This window comes from Prunus persica, chromosome G6 (genome assembly GCF_000346465.2).
Source record: "Prunus persica cultivar Lovell chromosome G6, Prunus_persica_NCBIv2, whole genome shotgun sequence".
Lineage (NCBI taxonomy): Eukaryota > Viridiplantae > Streptophyta > Magnoliopsida > Rosales > Rosaceae > Prunus > Prunus persica.
In genome coordinates this window covers 2,045,549-2,065,334 of record NC_034014.1, presented here as the reverse complement: position 1 = coordinate 2,065,334, position 19,786 = coordinate 2,045,549, and the positions used below count along the sequence as shown (strand labels likewise).

Genomic DNA, 19,786 nt, shown 5'->3' with positions numbered 1-19,786 from the left:
CTATATATGATTTGCACAAGCACATGTGAATTACATTAATCTCAGAGAACTGGACAGCCTTTGGCAACTATACCCGGTGCCGTGGGACACGTGGCCAGCGGGCAATGGTCATCAGCTTCCTGGCCCCACCAGTTTGGACCCATGATATCCTTGGATTGGAGGGTGAAATATAGCAGAACTGCTGTGAAGGCCACACCAGCATCCAAAGAAGCAGAGAGGATATAGTTGTGCCTAGCCCACCAGCCCTTGGTACTTTCTATACACATAAAAGTTGAAGAAAATCCCAACTGCAAGCCATGTCAAATGGTTCACAGCCCTAGCAAGAGGCATGGAACCTGTGGCTCCAAGTATAATGGGCATGTTTATGAGCTCGATCCACCTTTGGTTGGGAAATTGTTTAGAGAGCAACCAAACAGGAACAGGTGCCAATAAGCGAATGAGGAAGAACCAGTTAAGCTCTGGGTAGACTCCTTTGTCAGTGAACATTCTGAGGGGGCCAATGACCCCCCAAATGATTGATGCATTGTAGAACACATCATCAGCATGTTGAGAGTTAAGTTGCATACTAGTCTTGAATCAAGTTGCAGATGTTAATCCTGCAGATTGACAGTGAAGAGGATGAACAATCGAAGGAGCTGAAGAACTTTCCTTTTATAGTAATAGCTGTTATAGGATATGTCCAATGGCTAGTTTTCTTACTATTTTGAGAAACTCTACAGCTATCATTCTTAGCTGCTCTTAGTCCTTTCTGCTGTAATGATTTCTAGCCTAGGTGTAAGAATCATAGCCTCCAATGACCTTGAATGGCTGGAGATGAGTCCTTGCGTCCTAGTTTTTAGGATCTGTTTTTTGGCAGCTTGTGTCATGCATATAGTGTGTTTTTGGCTCTGATGCAATACAAGAAAAATAGACTGAAACATTCTCTTCTCTCTAAGTTTTTTTCTCCTCTGCATACGTTTCTTACAAAAGGTTTATTTTCTTCAGTAGATCAGACACCAAAAAAACCAGCAAGCCAAATACCAAATTCTAACATGGTATCAGAGCTCCTGGTCTGATTTCAGAGAAGGGGCGTGAGCTGTGAGAAAAGGGGTTTCCTTGAAATCTCTATAAGGGATAAGGGTTGCTCTTTTATTGTGTGGTTCATTGAGACTCACATCAAAATGGTGGGATCAAAATGGAGACTATCCTCATAGCATATGATCTATGGGATGCAATGGAGTTTGGAATACAACCACAGCCGATTATTGAGCAGGAAGCAGGCTCTGAAGGCACTGGAGATGAAGAGAGTGGGGCTGAGGAAATTCCAGTGGAAGCACCTACTATCTCCAGAGAAGATAAGATCAAAAATGCCAAGGCTTTGAGTCTTATTCAAGGAGCACTAACAGATGAACTCTTTCCACGCATCAGAAATGAGAAGACTGCAAAAGGTGCTTGGGAAATTCTAAGAAGTGAGTTCAGAGGAGATAAAAAGGTAAGAGCTGTGAAACTACAACCTATTAGAGCTAATTTTGAATATTTGAGAATGAATGATGTTGAATCTCTGGATGACTACTTGGCTCGATTTTTTGAAACTGTAAACAACTTGAAATCTCTAGGAGAAGATGTAACAGAGAAAAGGATTGTTCAAAAATTGTTGATGAGTCTAAGTAGGAGGTACAAGTCCATAGTGTCAATCATTGAAGAAACCAGAGACCTTGACACTATGATAAGAGAGAGGATCTACATGATGAAAGGGATAAATTGGCAGGAACTGAGAAAGCTTTTAGCAGTCTTAAAGTTGGAAATAATCAAGCTTCTGGAGCTAACAAAAGTTCTCAGGGAAAGCAAAATCAAAAATGGCAAGGACAGAACAAAAAGGGCTCAAATTGGTCTTAAGGTGGAAACTTTAACAACAATAATCGCTCAAATTGGAATAATGGCTCTGGAGGAAATTGGAACAACAGTTTCAATTCACAAAACAAGCAAGGAAGTAGCAGTCAAGGAGGTGTGAAACCACAGTGCCAAGTTTGTCAGAAGTTTCATTTTGGTGTGTGCAGGCACAAAGGCAAACCTAGGTGTGGAAAATTCAATAGGTTTGGTCATTTAACTAAGGACTGTGACAATGGTAAACAAGTTGCAAACTGTGCAAAGGAGGAAGAGGTAACCACAGGAACAATGTTCTATGCTTGTCATGCAAGTTCAATTGCATCAAGCAAGTCTGTGTGGTTTGTTGACAGTGCTTGCAGCAACCACATGACCTCTCAAGAGTCCTTGTTGATCAATCTTGATAAATCAGTGACCTGCAAAGTGAAAATGGGCACTGGTGATCTCGTTCAAGCCACAGGAAAAGGGACACTTATAGTTGAGACAAGAAAAGGGAGAAGATATATAAATGAGGTGCTGTTAGTCCCTGGTCTAGATGAGAATTTGTTGAGTATAGGACAAATGATGGAGCATGGGTACTACATTCTATTTGGAGGAAACTATGCATTAATATGTGATGACAACAGTCTTGACAATGTTGTTGCCAAAGTAGCAATGGTTGGAAATAGATGCTTTCCATTGTCTATGGAATCTATTATAGACAAAACTCCATTTGAAGCTTTCACAGGAAGAAAACCAGGTGTGAAACACCGACAGAAGTTTGATGGCAAAGCAAGCAAAGGAATTTTTATGGGTTATGAGGTATTTCGGCGAAATTATCGTTTTTTTTGTCCAGCGATATTTTCGCACAAATCCATCCATATATCGTCAATATATCGATAATTTTCGCGATAATTTCGACGATATTTCGGTTACGATATTTTAGTTCAATTGGCAACTTCAAATGGTCAATATATCGCGATATTATCGATAATATCGCGATATGAACTTTCAAAAATTAAACACTTAAACTGCAGTCTCTTGCGCACGCTGGGGCTCGAACCCAGCTCCCCTCCGAAAATTGCAGTCTCTTAACCACCACACTGGTCATAAGTTTGTGATTATAATCTATGTAATCTAATATATATAATACACTACTTGCGAGCTGGTTTTCAAGTTTCAACTTTTCAACTATTCACCACGTTTCAACTTACTCATTCACCCCACCATTTAACCACTCACCTAACTAATTAGTTGTAGTCATATTTCTATATATACAAATAAAATCAAATGGTCCCATGCCGTCTCTTGTTTCTCAACATCTCTCCAAAACAAAACATAATGCTCATAATTTTTCTCAACATCTATCAACCTCAAGTTCCCCACAAGTTCATAGTAAGTTATTCTCATTCATTATTGTTATTTAATTTGCATGTTTATTATTATTTATTCCAAATTTAAGGGTGGTATTATATTTTAAATTGTGTCAATTACTTACTTAGTCAATGACATGTGGTTTTTAATTTTTCTATTCTTTATTTGGTCACTTACATGTGTATTTATTGTCTCTAAATTCATTATTAAAGACTTTATATGCTTCCATTACATTTTGTTACACTTGTTTCATTATTGTTTTCTTGTTGGTCCATGCATATTCTATTTGGCCTTTACACAAAGAGTTTCATATTTAAGGTATGTTTACAAACTTATATATATGTTATTGTAATTTATACAACAACAAAAAATTTGTGTGAACTGGTGCATGTGATATGAGAACCAAATAATACTTGCATGTTAATTCTTTGAAGTAATTAAGTAATGTTGTATAATTATTCCCTAGGATAATTTTAATATGTTTAATGTTATTTATTATTTTATTACCGAATTGGATTATTATTCATTATTAGGTTTTATTATTCAATATTATTTTCATAATTACTTAAATTCCTACAATCATTTTCCTTGCTTCCTATTTAATTCTTCCGTAGAATAACTTTATTATTTAGGTTCTCTTATCTAACCGTCACTATTATATTTTTTGGCCAAAAATAATTACCTAATTTCTACGACAAATAAATATAGGTACGTTTAAGATGTCTAGTAGAGTTGTTAAACGTGATCCAGCTTGGGAACATGGAGACCCAATAGGCAGAAACAAAAATGGCTCAATTTGCAAATATTGTGGTCGGGTAATAAAGAGTGGTGGAGTGACACGACTTAAGTATCATCTTAGTGGATTAGATCCAGGAAATAATGTCCAACGATGCGATAGTGTTCCCCCAGAAGTGAAGGCATTCATCACCACATTGTTAAAAAATAAACAACACCAGAAGGAAAAGAAAACACATGGAATGGAAAATATTCGAGCTGGACTACGAGGAGAAGTCATTGGCCAAGCGGTTGACAGTGATGATGATGACGATGAGGATGAATGTGATGATGACATGGGACCTAAAGAGCGACGCAATTTTAAACAAGCATTACGTGCCTCCAAACAGTCAGCATGGGAAAGAGAACACCTCCACAAACTTCCTAATAAAGCACAAGTTTCCGGGACAAGTGGTGGTGCACAGATGAGACAGGGGGCAAGTGTTAGGGAATCACAACCAACACCACCAATGGCCCCAAGTTTATATAAATCATCCAAAGCATGCCAAAAGAGTGTTTGGAGTTATTTCACTGGAGGGAATGTGAAGGAGGGAATGGGGCGTCTAATTAGCAAGTTCTTTATTTATGACAATGTCCCTGCTGAGAAGGCATCATCACATCATTTCAAAAATATGGTATTGGGATGTCAACAGGCCAGTGTTGGAGTACAACCTCCTACTCCCTATGAGGTAAGAAACAAATATTTGGAAATGGAGTATAAAGACATTAGCGAGTATGTCAACAAGTTGAGGTCAAAGTGGGAAACTAATGGTTGCACAATCATGTGTGACGGATGGGCTGGCCCGACCAGATTGTCTATCATAAACTTCATGGTATACTCTAAGGGAAAGACAATTTTTTTGAAGTCTGTTGATGCTTGAGACCATATAAAGAACTACAAGTATATTTACAAACTATTGATGGATGTGATCATGGAGGTGGGAGAGCATAATGTTGTCCAAGTCGTGACCGACAACGGTTCTGCATTTGTCAAAGCCGGAAAAAAGTTAATAAAGCATCATAATGTATTTTGGACATCATGTGCAGCACATTGTATTGATCTCATGTTTGAGGCAATGAGGAAGAGAGAATATTTCCAATGTCATAAAAAGAGCTAGAACGATCACAAATTATATTTACAATCACGGTTGGTTGTTGGCAAAGATGCGTGAATTTTGCAAAGGAGAAATTATTCGTCCAGCTACCACTCAATTCGCCACAAACTATATTGCATTAGACAGCCTACTTAAAAAGAAATCAGGGTTAAAGCAACTATTCACTAGCGAAGATTGGGCCAACCACAATTTCAGCCGCTCAAATACAGGTCGTATGGTGGAAAGTATAGTGCTTGATCATTCTTTTTGGACTCAATCAGAACATGTGTGCCAAGTGTTTGAACCTCTTTACAAAGTTTTACGGATCGTTGACACAGAGGTGTATCCTACTCTGGGGGCAATATATGAGTTAATGCGTGTAGTGAAGGAGGAATTGGAAAAAAAAATATGGTGCAAGGTAGGTCATAAAGATAATTAATGACCAATGGTATAAAACATTATATCACGATTTGCATGCAGCAGGTATAAATTATGTCATAATTTACAATTCATTTCTTTAGTTGAATAAGTATTATTTCTCTTATTATAGTATATGTTTCTTTGACCAGCATATTATTTGAATCCTCGATACCAATACAGACCCGGTGTTGGAGACGATGGTACCCTTATACGTGCTGTACACAAAATATATTCTAAATTAGACCCTGCATCACCAGCAGTTGGCCAATTTGGAAATGAGGTATACAATTACTTAAATTATAATAATTACATTGTTGGATTACACTAACACGATTTATTGAATTCAGCTAACATGGTTTAAAGATGCAAGAAGAACTTTTGGAGAACCAACATCAGTTGCTGCTCGAACAAAAATGTCTCCTAGTGAGTGTAAACATATTTCACTATCAGTTTATAATAGAATTTGTTGGAGTTATTAGATTTATCAACATTATTTTTCATTACAGCTGAATGGTGGATCATGTATGGGACTGATGCACCAACTGTGAGAAAGTTAGCAATCAAAGTATTATCACAAACAACTTCCTCGTCTGCTTGTGAAAGAAATTGGAGTACATTTGCACTCATTCACACAAAGCAAGGAAATAGGTTGGCTCATAGTAGGTTGGAAAAATTAGTTTATTGCTACTACAACATGAAGCTTCAAATTCGAGATAAGGAAGCAGAAATAGATCATGTCGACCATGGTGACCCACTAGATGTGTTTGATATTGCTGCTGAAGATGATGATACAGAAGGTAACCAACTTTATCAATGGATAAGACCTCTTCATTTAGATGATGATAAAGGCAACCTAGCTCTAAGAGTTGCTGAAGAAGCATGTAATGAAGGGATAAATGTAGAAAGAGTATTAGAGGAGGAGGTGGGATCTAGCAGCGCTGACTCTTTGGAAGAACTTTTGCGCCCAAGACCAAGAAATAAAGGAATTCCTCATTCTTCCAATCCTACTCAACCACAAGATCCCGCTGATACTAATGATAGCTCTAGTACAAGATCAGGAGACTCGCCTACCACTGGAGGTGGGAATGATGAAGGATATAGTGGAGCTGGAGGTAGTGGTGGATATGGAAACTATGTTGGACCACCTCCCGAATTTATGAGCCCCTTCACTGGTGAGGCAAACTTCACACATGCAACACAAGATGAGGACCATAGGAGTAGGCGGGCAGGACCAGGAATTGTGCCATAGGGAAGGACTATACTCGTAGAGAAAGAGGCAAGGCGATTTTGTCAAGTCAAGAAGATGATTCGTTATCTATAACTTCAGACTCTGTTAGAGTGAGAAGTAGTAACTACCATTATACTCATAACCAACCATTTCCCTACCCTTCATATCCCATTCCTCTTGGGAAGGAATCAAGCAGCTCATGGAAAGAATCTGAGACTCAATTTTCAAATGATTTTGCTCATGGACAGCGTCAACCAATCTCGGATCCATATGGGTGACATGTTAACAATTACATGCAAAATTATTTTGGGGATTTATCATTCGATGACTACTCTTCACAATACACTTACTCTACACATAGAGATGATGAAGATAGTGAAAGTTTTGAACCTCATAGGAACTCTATGTGGTACTAAGTCATTTATGTATCTTACCATGCAATGTATAAAATGTAAAATATTGTAGTAAATCATTATATATAAATGATTGTGGTGTGTTTAATCTTCTTTCATTAATTACTACATATTTTCTACACTCACAGTGTTTGTCAGCTAGCTATATAATCAACTTAAATTAGTTAAATCCATCATGCAATGCATTTCCTTCCAATTTTTTGTGATAAACTAATAGATAATTGACTAAATAAGCATCCTCCAAAGTTTCAATAAAAAATTTCAAGTTTTTCTTACAATTTCCGTGGTTTTTATTCAATTTTTATCGATATCGATAATATCCCGATATTTCCATCGAAATTTCCGTGTTTTTGGACTATCGATATTTCCGACATCACCGATATTTTAGACCTTGGTTATGACAGCTGTGAGAAGGGTTACAGGATCTATAATCTTCAAACTGAGAAGATCATACTCTCTAGAAGTGTTGTTTTTTATGAGAACAAATCCTGGAATTGGGAAAGCAAGCAAGATGAAACTGTCCATGTGCCTCTCATCTTTGAAAATGGAAGTTCTGAGATAACTGAAACAGAAGAAACCTTTCATGAAACTCGTAGCATTGCTTCACCAAATCTGAATCAATTAATCTCAGATTATGAACATGTCTCTGAAAGCAATGGCAGTGGTACCAGTTAAGGGTCAACTCCAAGCAATACACCAGTAAAGCTGAAAAGTTTGGAGGACATTTTTGCAAGATGTCACATGACCATTATTGAACCTGAAACTTATTATGAAGCTATTGAAGATAAAGCATGGAAGGAAGCAATGGATGCTGAGATTGAAACTATTGAAAAGAATGGAACTTGGGAGCTAGTGGAAAGGCCTACAGATAAACCAGTCATAGGAGTCAAATGGGTGTTCAAAACCAAGCTGAATCTTGATGGAACAGTTCAAAAACACAAGGCTAGGCTTGTAGCTAAAGGGTATGCTCAGAAACCTGGTATTGATTATGATGAAACCTTTGCCCCGGTGGCAAGGTTAGATACAATTAGAACTTTGATTGCACTTGCAGCACAAAAGGGTTGGAAGTTGTCCCAATTAGATGTTAAGTCAGCCTTCTTGAATGGAGTACTTGAGGAAGAGGTTTATACTGAGCAACCAGAGGGGTTTGAAGTGAAAACAGCAAGTCATAAAGTCTATAAATTGAAGAAGGCCCTCTATGGTTTGAAGTAGGCTCCCAGAGCCTGGTATAGTGAAATTGACACCTATCTAACTAGCTATAATTTTAAAAGAAGCACTAATGAGGCCACCTTATATACCAGAATTGATGAAGAAGGAAAACTGATCATTGTCTCTATATATGTTGATGATATAGTTTATACTGAAAATAGTAATGCTTTGCTTAGTAAGTTTAAAAAGGACATGATGTAGAAGTATGAAATGACTGATTTAGGACTCCTACATCATTTCTTGGGAATGGGAGTTCTACAAACTGAAAATGGGGTGTTTATTCATCAAAGCAAGTATGCAAAGTCCTTGCTTGTGAAGTTTGGTCTCGAGGATTGTATGTCAGTAACAATTCCTCTACCACTGGTGAGAAACTAAAGAAAGTTTATGGAAGTCAGTTGGCTGATGAAGGTTTGTTTAGAAAAATAGTTGGCAGCCTGTTGTATCTGACTACAACCAGGCCTGATATAATGTTTGCAGCCAGTTTGTTATCAAGATTCATGCATAGCCCCACAAAGAAGCACATGGGAATTGCAAAAAGGGTTCTCAGATACATCCAAGGCACTCTCAACTATGGCATTGAATTTACAAGGGACATGAATGCTGTTCTGATTGGTTTTTGTGACTCTGATTGGGCTGGCAGTGAAGATGACAGTAGAAGCACATCTGGATATGCATTCAGTTTTGGTAGTGGAGTTTTTTCATGGGCTTCAGTCAAGCAAAACACAGTTGCATTGTCAACTGCAGAAGCAGAATACGTCTCAGCAGCTGAGGCAACTGCCCAAGCTATCTGGCTAAGGTTTGTGTTGGATGATTTTGGTGAAATGCAACCTGATGCAACACCATTGTTTTGTGACAACATGTCAGCAATATCAATGGTCAAAAACCCTGTTTTCCATCAGAAAACAAGGCACATAAACCGAAGGTATCATTTCATAAGGGAAGCTTTACAAGAAGGGGTGGTTGACATGAGATTCTGCAGAATTGAAGAACAGTTGGCAGATATTTTTACAAAAGCTCTGCCCAAAGTTCGATTCAATTATTTGAGGTTGAAGCTTGGAGTTAAACCAATAAGCAGGTTAGGAGAGGCTGTTGAGAGTTAAGCTGCATACTAGTCTTGAATCAAGCTGCAGATGTAAATCCTGCAGATTGACAGTGAAGAGGATGAAGAATCGAAGGAGCTGAAGAACTTTCCTTTTATAGTAATAGCTGTTATAGGATATGTCCAACGGCTAGTTTTCTTACTATTTTGAGAAACTCTACAGCTGTCATTCTTAGCTGCTCTTGGTCCTTTATGCTGTAATGATTTCTAACCTAGGTGTAAGAATCATAGCCTCCAATGACCTTGAATGGCTGGAGATGAGTCCTTGTGTCCTAGTTTTTAGGATATGTTTTTTGGCAGCTTGTGTCATGCATATAGTGTGTTTTTGGCTCTGATGCAATACAAGAAAAATAGACTGAAACATTCTCTTCTCTTTGAGTTTTTTTCTCCTCTGCATACGTTTCTTACAAAAGGTTTATTTTGTTCAGTAGATCAGATATCAAAAAAACCAGCAAGCCAAATACCAAATTCTAACACAGCAGGACATGTCCATGGACTTCCCTCTGGCAGCTTTGATGGATCACATATGTGCTCAATGGTTGTGAGAAGCCACCAAGATGCGACAAAGTAGACACTTGAAGCAACTATTGTTCCAACTAACCGAAGATCATTGCAAACAAAAAACAAAAAACAAGGAGGGGGAATAGAAATGACTAGATAATTTTAAAGAAAATTCTAACTAGATAAGGACTCGTTAACAATAAATATACATTAATTTGATAATTGTGTTTATATAATCGATAGTCTAAACTATTGTAAATTGAAAATGGAGATTCGAATTTGGGTGCAAGGAGACGAGTTTGCTACCCTAACCAACTGACTTAATCTATTCCATACAACGAAAAAAAATACAAAAAAACAAAAAAAACAAAAAACATGACCCTCGATAAACGGTTTACAATAATGATAATAAATGAATATGTACCATTGTCATTACAAAGTCTACCAAAGTGCATGTATGTGGAAATTTACAAGTCAGCAGGAGCTAATAATATTGTCGGATGAAGCTGGGTCCTATAAAATTAGTAGATAATACATGCCTTGACACAGCATAGTGATCGATAAGTTCTACTTTCATAGATTTCATAGAGTTTTCCATCCCAAAAAGCTTAAAAGCTTCATTTCATACCCTTCTCTCCAACATGAAGGTAAGCCTCTAAAACTTACGCCACTTCATACTTAAATTCTCTGGATTTTATTGTTCATAGGCACATACTTTCCTTTTTTATGCAAGTGAAATTGAATATATAAGATGATCATTGTTCGCACATACTTTTGTACAAATTTTTACGTGCAGCAAAAGATACTATTGAGTGTGCCAATGCACTGTGACAAATGCCGAACCAAGGCCTTGAAGATTGCTGCAGCTGCGCACGGTACTCATCGATCAATCGATACATACAGATCAATTTATGAAAAAAAGAATTTCATCACTAATAATTAGGTCAGTTGATAAGTATTGATGGATGATTACATATAAAGCAGGTGTGAGCAAAGTGTCGATCGAAGGAGCAGACAAAGATCATATTGAGGTGATTGGAGATGGGGTTGACTCTGTTTGCTTGGCCAGTTTGTTAAGGAAGAAGCTTGGCTTCGCCGCCATTGTCAAAGTTGAAGAAGTGAAAGAAGCTAAAGCTGACGAGAAAGAGGAAAAGCCAACCGGTCCTCCAGGCTGTGTTCACTATTGTCCTCCAATGTACTATGTACTGGCTCATGAATATCCAGAACCAGTCCAATGCTCTATCATGTAAACCCTTTTCACAGCAATTACTCTATTTAGCTTGAAGATCGATATATCGATGTCTAGATCGATCACAACCAAGGTCTAAAATATCGATGATATCGGAAATATCGGTAGTCCAAAAACATGGAAATTTCATTGGAAATATCAGGATATTATCGATATCGATAAAAATTGAATAAAACCCACGGAAATTGTAAGAATAACTTGAAAATTTTTATTGAAACTTTGGAGAATGTTTATTTAGTCAATTATCTATTAGTTTATCACAAAAAATTAGAAGGAAATGCATTGCATGATGAATTTAACTGATTTAAGTTGATTATACCCGAGCTGGCAAACACTGTGAGTGTAGAAAATATGTAGTAATTAATGAAAAAAGATTAAACACACCATAATCATTTATATATAATGTATTGTGAAGAGTAGCCATCAAATGATAAATCCCCAAAATAGTTTTGTATGTAATTGTTAACATGTCACCCATATAAATATAAATATTTTAGCATATTATCACAAAAACATAAGTGATATGGTGATTAAGGTGTCGAATGAGTAAAATGGGAGGAGTTTAAATCCCCTTTGTGTTTTTTTTTCTCTCCCTTTTTCCCTTTTTTTCCCTTTTTTTTTCCTTTTTTTTCCCTTTACATCGATATTTTTGATATTTTTGTAATATTACACCGATATTTTGACAAAGTATTACTGAAGTATGAGCGAAATTATCGACATCAATATTTTCCGATATTATCGTCGATATTGTCGATATTTATACGATATGTATATGGATATGTTTCGAATATCCGTGATTCGAAAAAACCGAAATATCCTCGATATTTTATCGATATTATCGATATTTCAGATTATGATCCCTTTGTGTTTTTTTTTCTCTCCCTTTTTCCCTTTTTTTCCCTTTTTTTTCCTTTTTTTTCCCTTTACATCGATATTTTTGATATTTTTGCAATATTACACCGATATTTTGACAAAGTATTACTGAAGTATGAGCGAAATTATCGACATCGATATTTTCCGATATTATCGTCGATATTGTCGATATTTATACGATATGTACATGGATATGTTCCGAATATCCGTGATTCGAAAAAACCGAAATATCCTCGATATTTTATCGATATTATCGGTATTTCAGATTATGATCACAACCAAACTAGGGTGTATAATTTTGATTTCTTTTTCTTCATATATATATATATATAAGAATAATATATTGTAATTGATATGTTATTACTGTAATATGTTAATTATATCCATACATAGAGTAGTTTACTTGATATAGGTAGACAAATCTAAATCAATCCCTAGGATTGAGGATCACGCTACGACAAAACCTTTCAACCAAACATTCTTTACATGGACTGCCTAGGTTTTCCGCTTCTTCATGCTTAGCCTAGGTTTATGATTATCTTATGGTGATACAATAAACAATGGCAAAAAGCAAACAAAAATGAGCGTGCTTGCTTTGTGATACTTGAGCTTAATTATCTATTTATCTATATACTAGCCTTCTCGCATGTGCTTTCGTGCCTGAGAGAGGCTTTTTTTTTTTTAAATTTAAATTTATTTTAGAATTAAAAAAGATAATGGGTAGTTATGTTTCATAAAAATAGGATCAATTATCTGATTTTTCTTTTAATTTTAATTTTTTTTAATATGAAAAATTGTGAATTTAACATATTATCCTCATTTAATTAATAATTTCAATTCTTAATGTTTGCATTAACCAATGACATTTTTTTGGTATTTTGAATGTTTTACCATTCTCTGTCTTTTGCTTTGTATATATAGATATATAGAGCAAAACGCAGTGAAGAGTACTACTCTTACCACATTGGAGGAAAAGGCAATGTACATATAAATATGGTAAGAATAGCATTATTCGAGTGTGAAACATTCAAAATATCAGAAAATACCATGTTTAAATGCAAACATTAAAAATTAAAATTATGAATTAAATTAAGATAATATGATCAATTTATATTTTTTATATTAAAATTATGGAACATAACTAACTACGCATTTTATCTTTTCTTAATTCTAAATTTTTAAAAATAAAAAAATGAAAAAATCAATTAGCACACGAGCATGTGCCAAAGGGGCTAATATATATCTGTGCCTGTAGGACATTTACACAACCGTCTATTTAGCTACACCAACTTATTCTATTAATTGATGCATAAACTTTATTTTATTAATAAACACATAAATGTCAATAAAGGAGGCTAGTCCTCCAAACACAAATGGGTGCGGTTGGGTGGGTCATTAGAGATGCTTAAGGCTGGCTGGTGCAGGCAGGTGGTGTAGGGGGATTATATGGCAGCTTGGACTTAATGATGGAGGCTGAGGCTATAAGAGAAGCTTTGCTTGCTTGCATCAAGTGTCTATTGTTGTGTGTGGAAGTTGAATCTGACTTGGTGCAAATGATCCAGATGCTCAGAAGTGAACGTTACTAGATGTTGCGGTGGAAACTATTATTTTTTATATTAAGATGCTTGTTGGTAAGCTTCAACATGTCATTTTTATAGCTACTCCTCGTCAGTATAATAAGGCAGCGCATGAGGTTGTGGTCTCTGTGTCTAGAGTAGGAGGTAACCACATATGGGACCAAGTGTGGCCCAAATGGATTTTTGATATTTTGGTTAGTGATGTAAACATTTCTATTCGTCTTTGTAGGGACTTTTTTCTTTCGGCAGCTGCAAATGGACTGGGTTACCGTGAAGAGCAAAATGACTGAAATTTCCTCCTTGGACCCACTTAGGCTTGTAGTGTGGTTGGGCTTGAAACAATAATTTCCTGCTTGGCGTGGCATGTTGCTTGGCACATTCTAATTTTATTGTCCTTAAAGAGGGACACAGTGCTTATTTTAGCATGGGCTTGTATTTTATAACCTTACCCCAGTTTTTGGCATGACAACTTATTTATTTAGCATGGCACGTGGGTTGTGAATTGTATATGACTGACCTTCATGTACTCTGATATGTGACTTTTCTTAATAAATTATTGTATTTGGGCCGGAAATTTATTTGAGTCCAACCATGGACTTTTTTGAGCCTCAACAATCTTTAATAAAACTCTCTTCGTTGGGAAGAGAAAAAAAGTCGGATATTTTCTTTTCAAAATATATCATTCTCTTCTAACTTATATGTATAGCCTCATGTGGATGTTCTCAACCACTTAAACTACAAGCCTCATACAATACAATGAGTGTTTTGAGTTAAACATTCATAACATAAATCAACATTGTAGAATATGTAGCAACCACCAAGAGTGAGCATTACAAGTTTAGTTTTTTTTTTTTCTTTTGTTGGACAAAATTAAATACAAACCCTAAAAAAAGGGAATTCCAGCAGTACAGTTGGTACAAAACTAATACCAAAATATGTATACATAGCCGAGAGACTCAAGCCATTACATACTATCAGTCCCGATCTCTTGGACCACAGGGGTCCAAGAGATTGTGGTCACCCACCGTTGGATGTTAATCCAATGATTCAAAAAAGTTTCTTAAAAGGAGTGCAAGAGTGAGTGAACCGTTGAATTTACATCTAACGGTGAGTGACCACAAATCTCTTGGACCCCTGTGGTCCAAGAGATCGAGACTGTACATACTATTTGGTAAATCTTCGACGTGAACCACTTTATTCGTGTGAATTCTAATGGGCCTAGTTGAACCCAAATTCCAATTTCCGATTAATAATCGGAGGCCCATCTGCCTCTTCTCGTCCGCAAAACCCTGAACCCAAATTTTGCTACTCTCTTCCACTAAACCCCAAAAACCCTAACTTTAATATCAAGAACACAGAGAGAGAGAGAGAGAGAGAGAGAGAGAGATTGGCGGTGACGAAGACGACTGCTGAAGAAGTGAAAGAAGGAACCATGTCGTCCGATAACGAAGATACAACGTCGAGTTCAGAGTCTGAAGGAGCAGACTCTGTAAAAGAGAACGCTACATTGGAATTTATAGAGAATCTCTCAGATGTGCCGATGGGGCGACTACCTTCAAACATTGAATTCCAGAGGACGCGCGTCGATTGCAAGGCTGATGCTCCCATTCATGTACAGATTTTCTACCCCTTTTTTCACTTTTCACCTTATTTTCTTTCTTTTTTTGTTTTTGGAATTCGTTTATAGTCTTGAGAAAAACTGTTTATTTTTTTGGTTGGTTGGGTTGATTGATGCTCATGTTTGTTTTTTGCTTTTTCAAAATTTAAAGATATCCATTATTGGTTTATGGCTGCTTTTGTGTTCGATTAGGTGCTTTTGGGTTCTCTTGGGTTTTTTTAACCGCTGAGTCAAAATTTGGGTTCTGTGGTTGGTTAGTTTTGTTGATGGTCATGCTTAGTTGCTAAGGAAAGGTAGGAAAGTCAAGTTTTTTTTTTGTCCTTTGGAGTTGTTATCTAATTGAGTTACCAGAAAACATAAGCTCGATTCATGTTGATGCATAGATGTGTTGCATGTATTTGTTGCTGGGTACTATTATTCATGCTTCAAAGTGTAAATTTTAAAATGAATAAAATCTAGTTTTGCGGATTAAGGTTTTTTTGTTCGGAAAAATTACGTGGAAATGGAGAACCAAAGACAGAAATCTGCCTAAGTGGCATAGCCCTGCATACAGCAATATTAGTTATCACTCTCTTTCATTTTTCTCAATATTTAGGAAATGCATTCATGCAGTTTCATCTCTTCGTATATTTCTTACATGTCTTAAATTTTGGTGTTTGCAGACTGATACCTTTCAGTATTCTGGTGCTTATTCATCAATGAGAGTTGAAAATAGTTTTTTGGATAACTTCTGTGACAACTTTAGAGTTGAAGTTATTCGTCTTACAGAGGATGAAATGGAGTTTGATATGATCGGCATTGATCCAGCACTTGCCAATGCATTCCGGAGAATCCTCATATCTGAGGTTTGAAATATTAAAATTCATGAATACTTGAGTATGGGTGATAAAAATATACTTGCAATGATTAATACTTGTTGGAGTTCATATACTCTTTCTATTAAAATATACCTTCTTCATGGCTTAAGTATCGTTTTCTAGTTATATGGAGTTCTTATGTACTTGCGTTCTCATGCTCTGTGACTTAGTGATCATTGTTTAAGTATCATCATGCATTGGATATCAAGTAAAAGGAATTTGTCTCTGTACTTCAGCTTTTTTGTAGTCAACCTTTTGGTTGAGTGACTGCATGGTTAATTTCTCAGGTTTAACGAGTTGATGTAACTGTTTCCAGGGGAAAAAATTATGTCAATGAGGTCCTTCTATTGTCATGAGTTAATCTTCTGAAATATATATCTATAAATACACACACACACACACACACATATATAATCATGTTTCTTTGTTAGACTGTCATTCTCTGCACTCATCTCTTCATTTCACTGACTAATTATTTTAGTTGTGAAAGAAATTTAGAAATCGTATGCTATTCATTTCTTTCCCTTTCTAATATATATACACCATTTTGACCATAGATGGAAGTTTTGTATCTGCTTCCCTTAGTTTGTGCTATCTCTTGGATCATGTGTTTATGGAAATCGCTATTCAGTTGGCAGTTTTGCTTATCAATGATGATCCCAAACTTTTTTTACTACACAAGTGTAGGTTCCCACAATGGCTATTGAAAAAGTCCTTATTGCAAACAACACATCAGTAATCCAAGATGAAGTACTTGCCCACAGGTTGGGTCTCATTCCGATCAAAGCCGACCCTAGATTATTTGAATATGCAGGTACTATGGTTTGGTATTTGCATTTTTATTATATAATTTAGGTTTCTCTTTGTTTATTTCCTCCACAGCTTTGAGTTATTGAGTTTTTTCCTGTGGCATATTTTACTTTTTAGAAAATAATACGGCAAGTGAAAAGAACACCATTGTTTTTAAGCTCCATGTTTGCTGTGAACGAAGTGGGCAACGTCTTTCAGGTATTATTTTCTTGTGATTTTTTAGTTGTTGTGAAGAATATCAACAAGTTTAAAACCTCTCCTTTCTACAAAACTATTGGAAGGAATTTTTTTTTCTTGTGATGATGATTTTACAACATTTTATGCAGTAAAGTCAAAAGAATTGATATGGTTGCCAAATGGGAGTGAGTTTCCTTTGGAATCACAAGATTCAAAGACAGGTTCATCCTCAAAACCAAAAACATATACATCATTTACTTGCAGCCAGGATTCCTTGCCAGAATTTTCCAGCAATCCAATCGCCCCCGCGCTTGGAGATATTCTTATTGCTAGACTGGGCCCTGGTCAGGTAAACCTTTTATTTGTTTTGTATAATTCTGGTCATTCCTCAAAAATCACGGTGGTACACTTTTGTCTTTGCAATGTAAGCCGAGTCTCAGATATTGATAGCTGGATCAACTGACTCCAAATATTATTTCAATAAAATGTAACTGTAAATTATTCAGAAATAATATATCTTGGTTTACACTTCTCATATCACTTGCTCTTTTCAAGTAAATGGTGTTTGGGTAATAACTTATTGCTGGAGATTCACCAGGAAGATAATAAGATGGAGTTGTTTCTTAGTCCTTAGCATAAGTGGAGATTGCAAGTCCAGTATTTTGCATTATTGCCAACTAATATCTTATCAATTTCTGTAGTTATTCTTTATAGTTGTCAGTAATGCTTACTGTTCTTTTGCATTTGTTTTAAATGACATTAAGTTTACCACTTCTTAGGAAATTGAACTGGAAGCACATGCTGTTAAGGGCATTGGTAAAACACATTCAAAATGGTCCCCAGTTACCCCTGTTTGGTATAAGATGCTTCCTGAGGTAAGGGGATGTTGTTTTGAGTGATTGCTTCTAACACCCTGAAGATTATTTAGAAGTAATCCGAATTTTTTTATATTTCTTGTTAGATTGTACTATTGGAAGATATTGAAGATCAGCAGGCTGAGAAACTTGTGGCAATATGCCCAGTTAAAGTATTTGATATTGAAGATATTGGCAAAGGTATATGATTTTTCTTTAATGGCGTTTATTCTCCCTCTGCTTTAGATACTAGACTGACAACAAAGAATTAGTTTTAAAAGGATGCAATGCCGTAGGTTTGTCCCAATATATGAGTTTCAAAAACTATTGTTATATTTGCACTTGCACAAATTGTTTGCCTTGTTTGTCATTTTTTGGAGTGGCTTGATTGATGATTTGACTGGTTAGCAGGTAAAAAGAGGGCTACTGTAGCCAGACCACGAGCTTGCACATTGTGCAGGGAATGCATCAGAGAAGGGAAGGGATGGGAGAATGCAATATCGTTACAGCGTAAGAAGGATCATTTCATTTGTAAGTAATTTCCTCTAATCAAAGTTGGAATTATGAATTTCTTGTAGTTTCTCGTTATTGTAAGTTTCCCAGAAATGGAGCTTTAGTCCTCATCACAAATGTATGAAATTTCTGTTTCAACTCTTTTATTTGTAAAAATCACTTGCTCAGGAGTCAAAACATAGAAACTAGACTGCCTGAATTTGTTTTTTATCCAGTTAAGCTGGTCTCGGAGACTTGAGATATCTGATGGTCAATACCACATTAATTAGATAATTCTGTGCATTAGACTAAAATGGGATAGGTTACCCCCACTGGCTTATATATGAGTTGGTTATTACCTACACATGGTGGTGTACGAGCCCCTAGAAGTTGGAATTTTGGATCATTGTCAGTTACGACCTTACGGTGTCTTCTTCATTATCAATGGTTGATGATATAATTGGAGTCTCGTGTAGAGTTTATATAGGAAAAATATGTTTCAATTCAGCACTATTTGTTTGTATGAATGTTTTCAAGAGTTCTAACATTTTTTCTCTCACATGCACACAGTTACTATTGAATCAAGTGGGGTATTTCCTCCCGAAGTGTTAGTTACTGAAGCTGTGAAGATATTGGAAGAGAAGTGCGATCGTGTTATTTCCGATCTTTCTTGATGCTCTGTTGTATTTTTTTTTTTTTTTTTTTTTTTGTGTAGAAAGGAAATTAAGCAAAAGAGAACAGTAGAACACCTGATTAATTATACGATGTATGTTTATTGAGAGATCGTGTGTCCGCATCATGGTCAGTTTTTTTTTTTCAATATTCTCTGTTGAGTTTATTCCAGGTGTGGTTGCTCTTTTTGTTAGAAAAAAAGAATGAATTTACCAACTTTGGAAGGACATGGTGCAATGCAACAGCAGGGCTGCACTGCTAGCCTAGCCCTCATGAATCATACGAGGTCTGTTAGTCATCGTATGTTAGCCCATATGTTCTTAATAGTGTTCCGTTAAACGGGGAAATCAATAGAGAAAATTACACTAATCTACCTCGTTTTATAGCCTTGTAATTTTTTTGAAACTGCTGAAAAAGAAATTGAGCCGATTTTTTAACGCAGTTATAATTGATTCAGATTTTTTTCTTTATGAAGGAGGCTTGAGAATGCTATCGAGCAGATATCCTAATAGCCATGCTTTATGTATGACCCCAAAAGAAAAAAACATGCTTTCTGAAGTTAGTGAAAAGGATGATTATAGCAATAAGTGAGCTACTGTGTACATGTCTGAGAAAGAGGTGAACCATCAAATTTATTTGATGGGTATGTTTTG

At 36.1% G+C, this 19,786-nt stretch overlaps 1 protein-coding gene and 1 long non-coding RNA gene across 2 annotated transcripts; both read left to right on the top strand.

The window, feature by feature from the left end:
- LOC18774679 lies at nucleotides 442-11,003 on the top strand. Its single transcript, XR_002272295.1, has 4 exons — nucleotides 442-545; nucleotides 9,936-10,601; nucleotides 10,751-10,829; nucleotides 10,939-11,003. It is a non-coding gene; the product is annotated as an uncharacterized LOC18774679 (long non-coding RNA).
- Nucleotides 14,994-19,357, top strand: LOC18775391 (DNA-directed RNA polymerases I and III subunit RPAC1). The gene is made up of 9 exons (XM_007205247.2): nucleotides 14,994-15,265; nucleotides 15,934-16,116; nucleotides 16,816-16,942; nucleotides 17,056-17,136; nucleotides 17,265-17,464; nucleotides 17,895-17,990; nucleotides 18,077-18,170; nucleotides 18,381-18,500; nucleotides 19,032-19,357. Exons 1-9 carry the CDS (start codon nucleotides 15,086-15,088, stop codon nucleotides 19,133-19,135), a joined length of 1,185 nt encoding a protein of 394 aa, XP_007205309.1. The 5' UTR covers nucleotides 14,994-15,085; the 3' UTR covers nucleotides 19,136-19,357.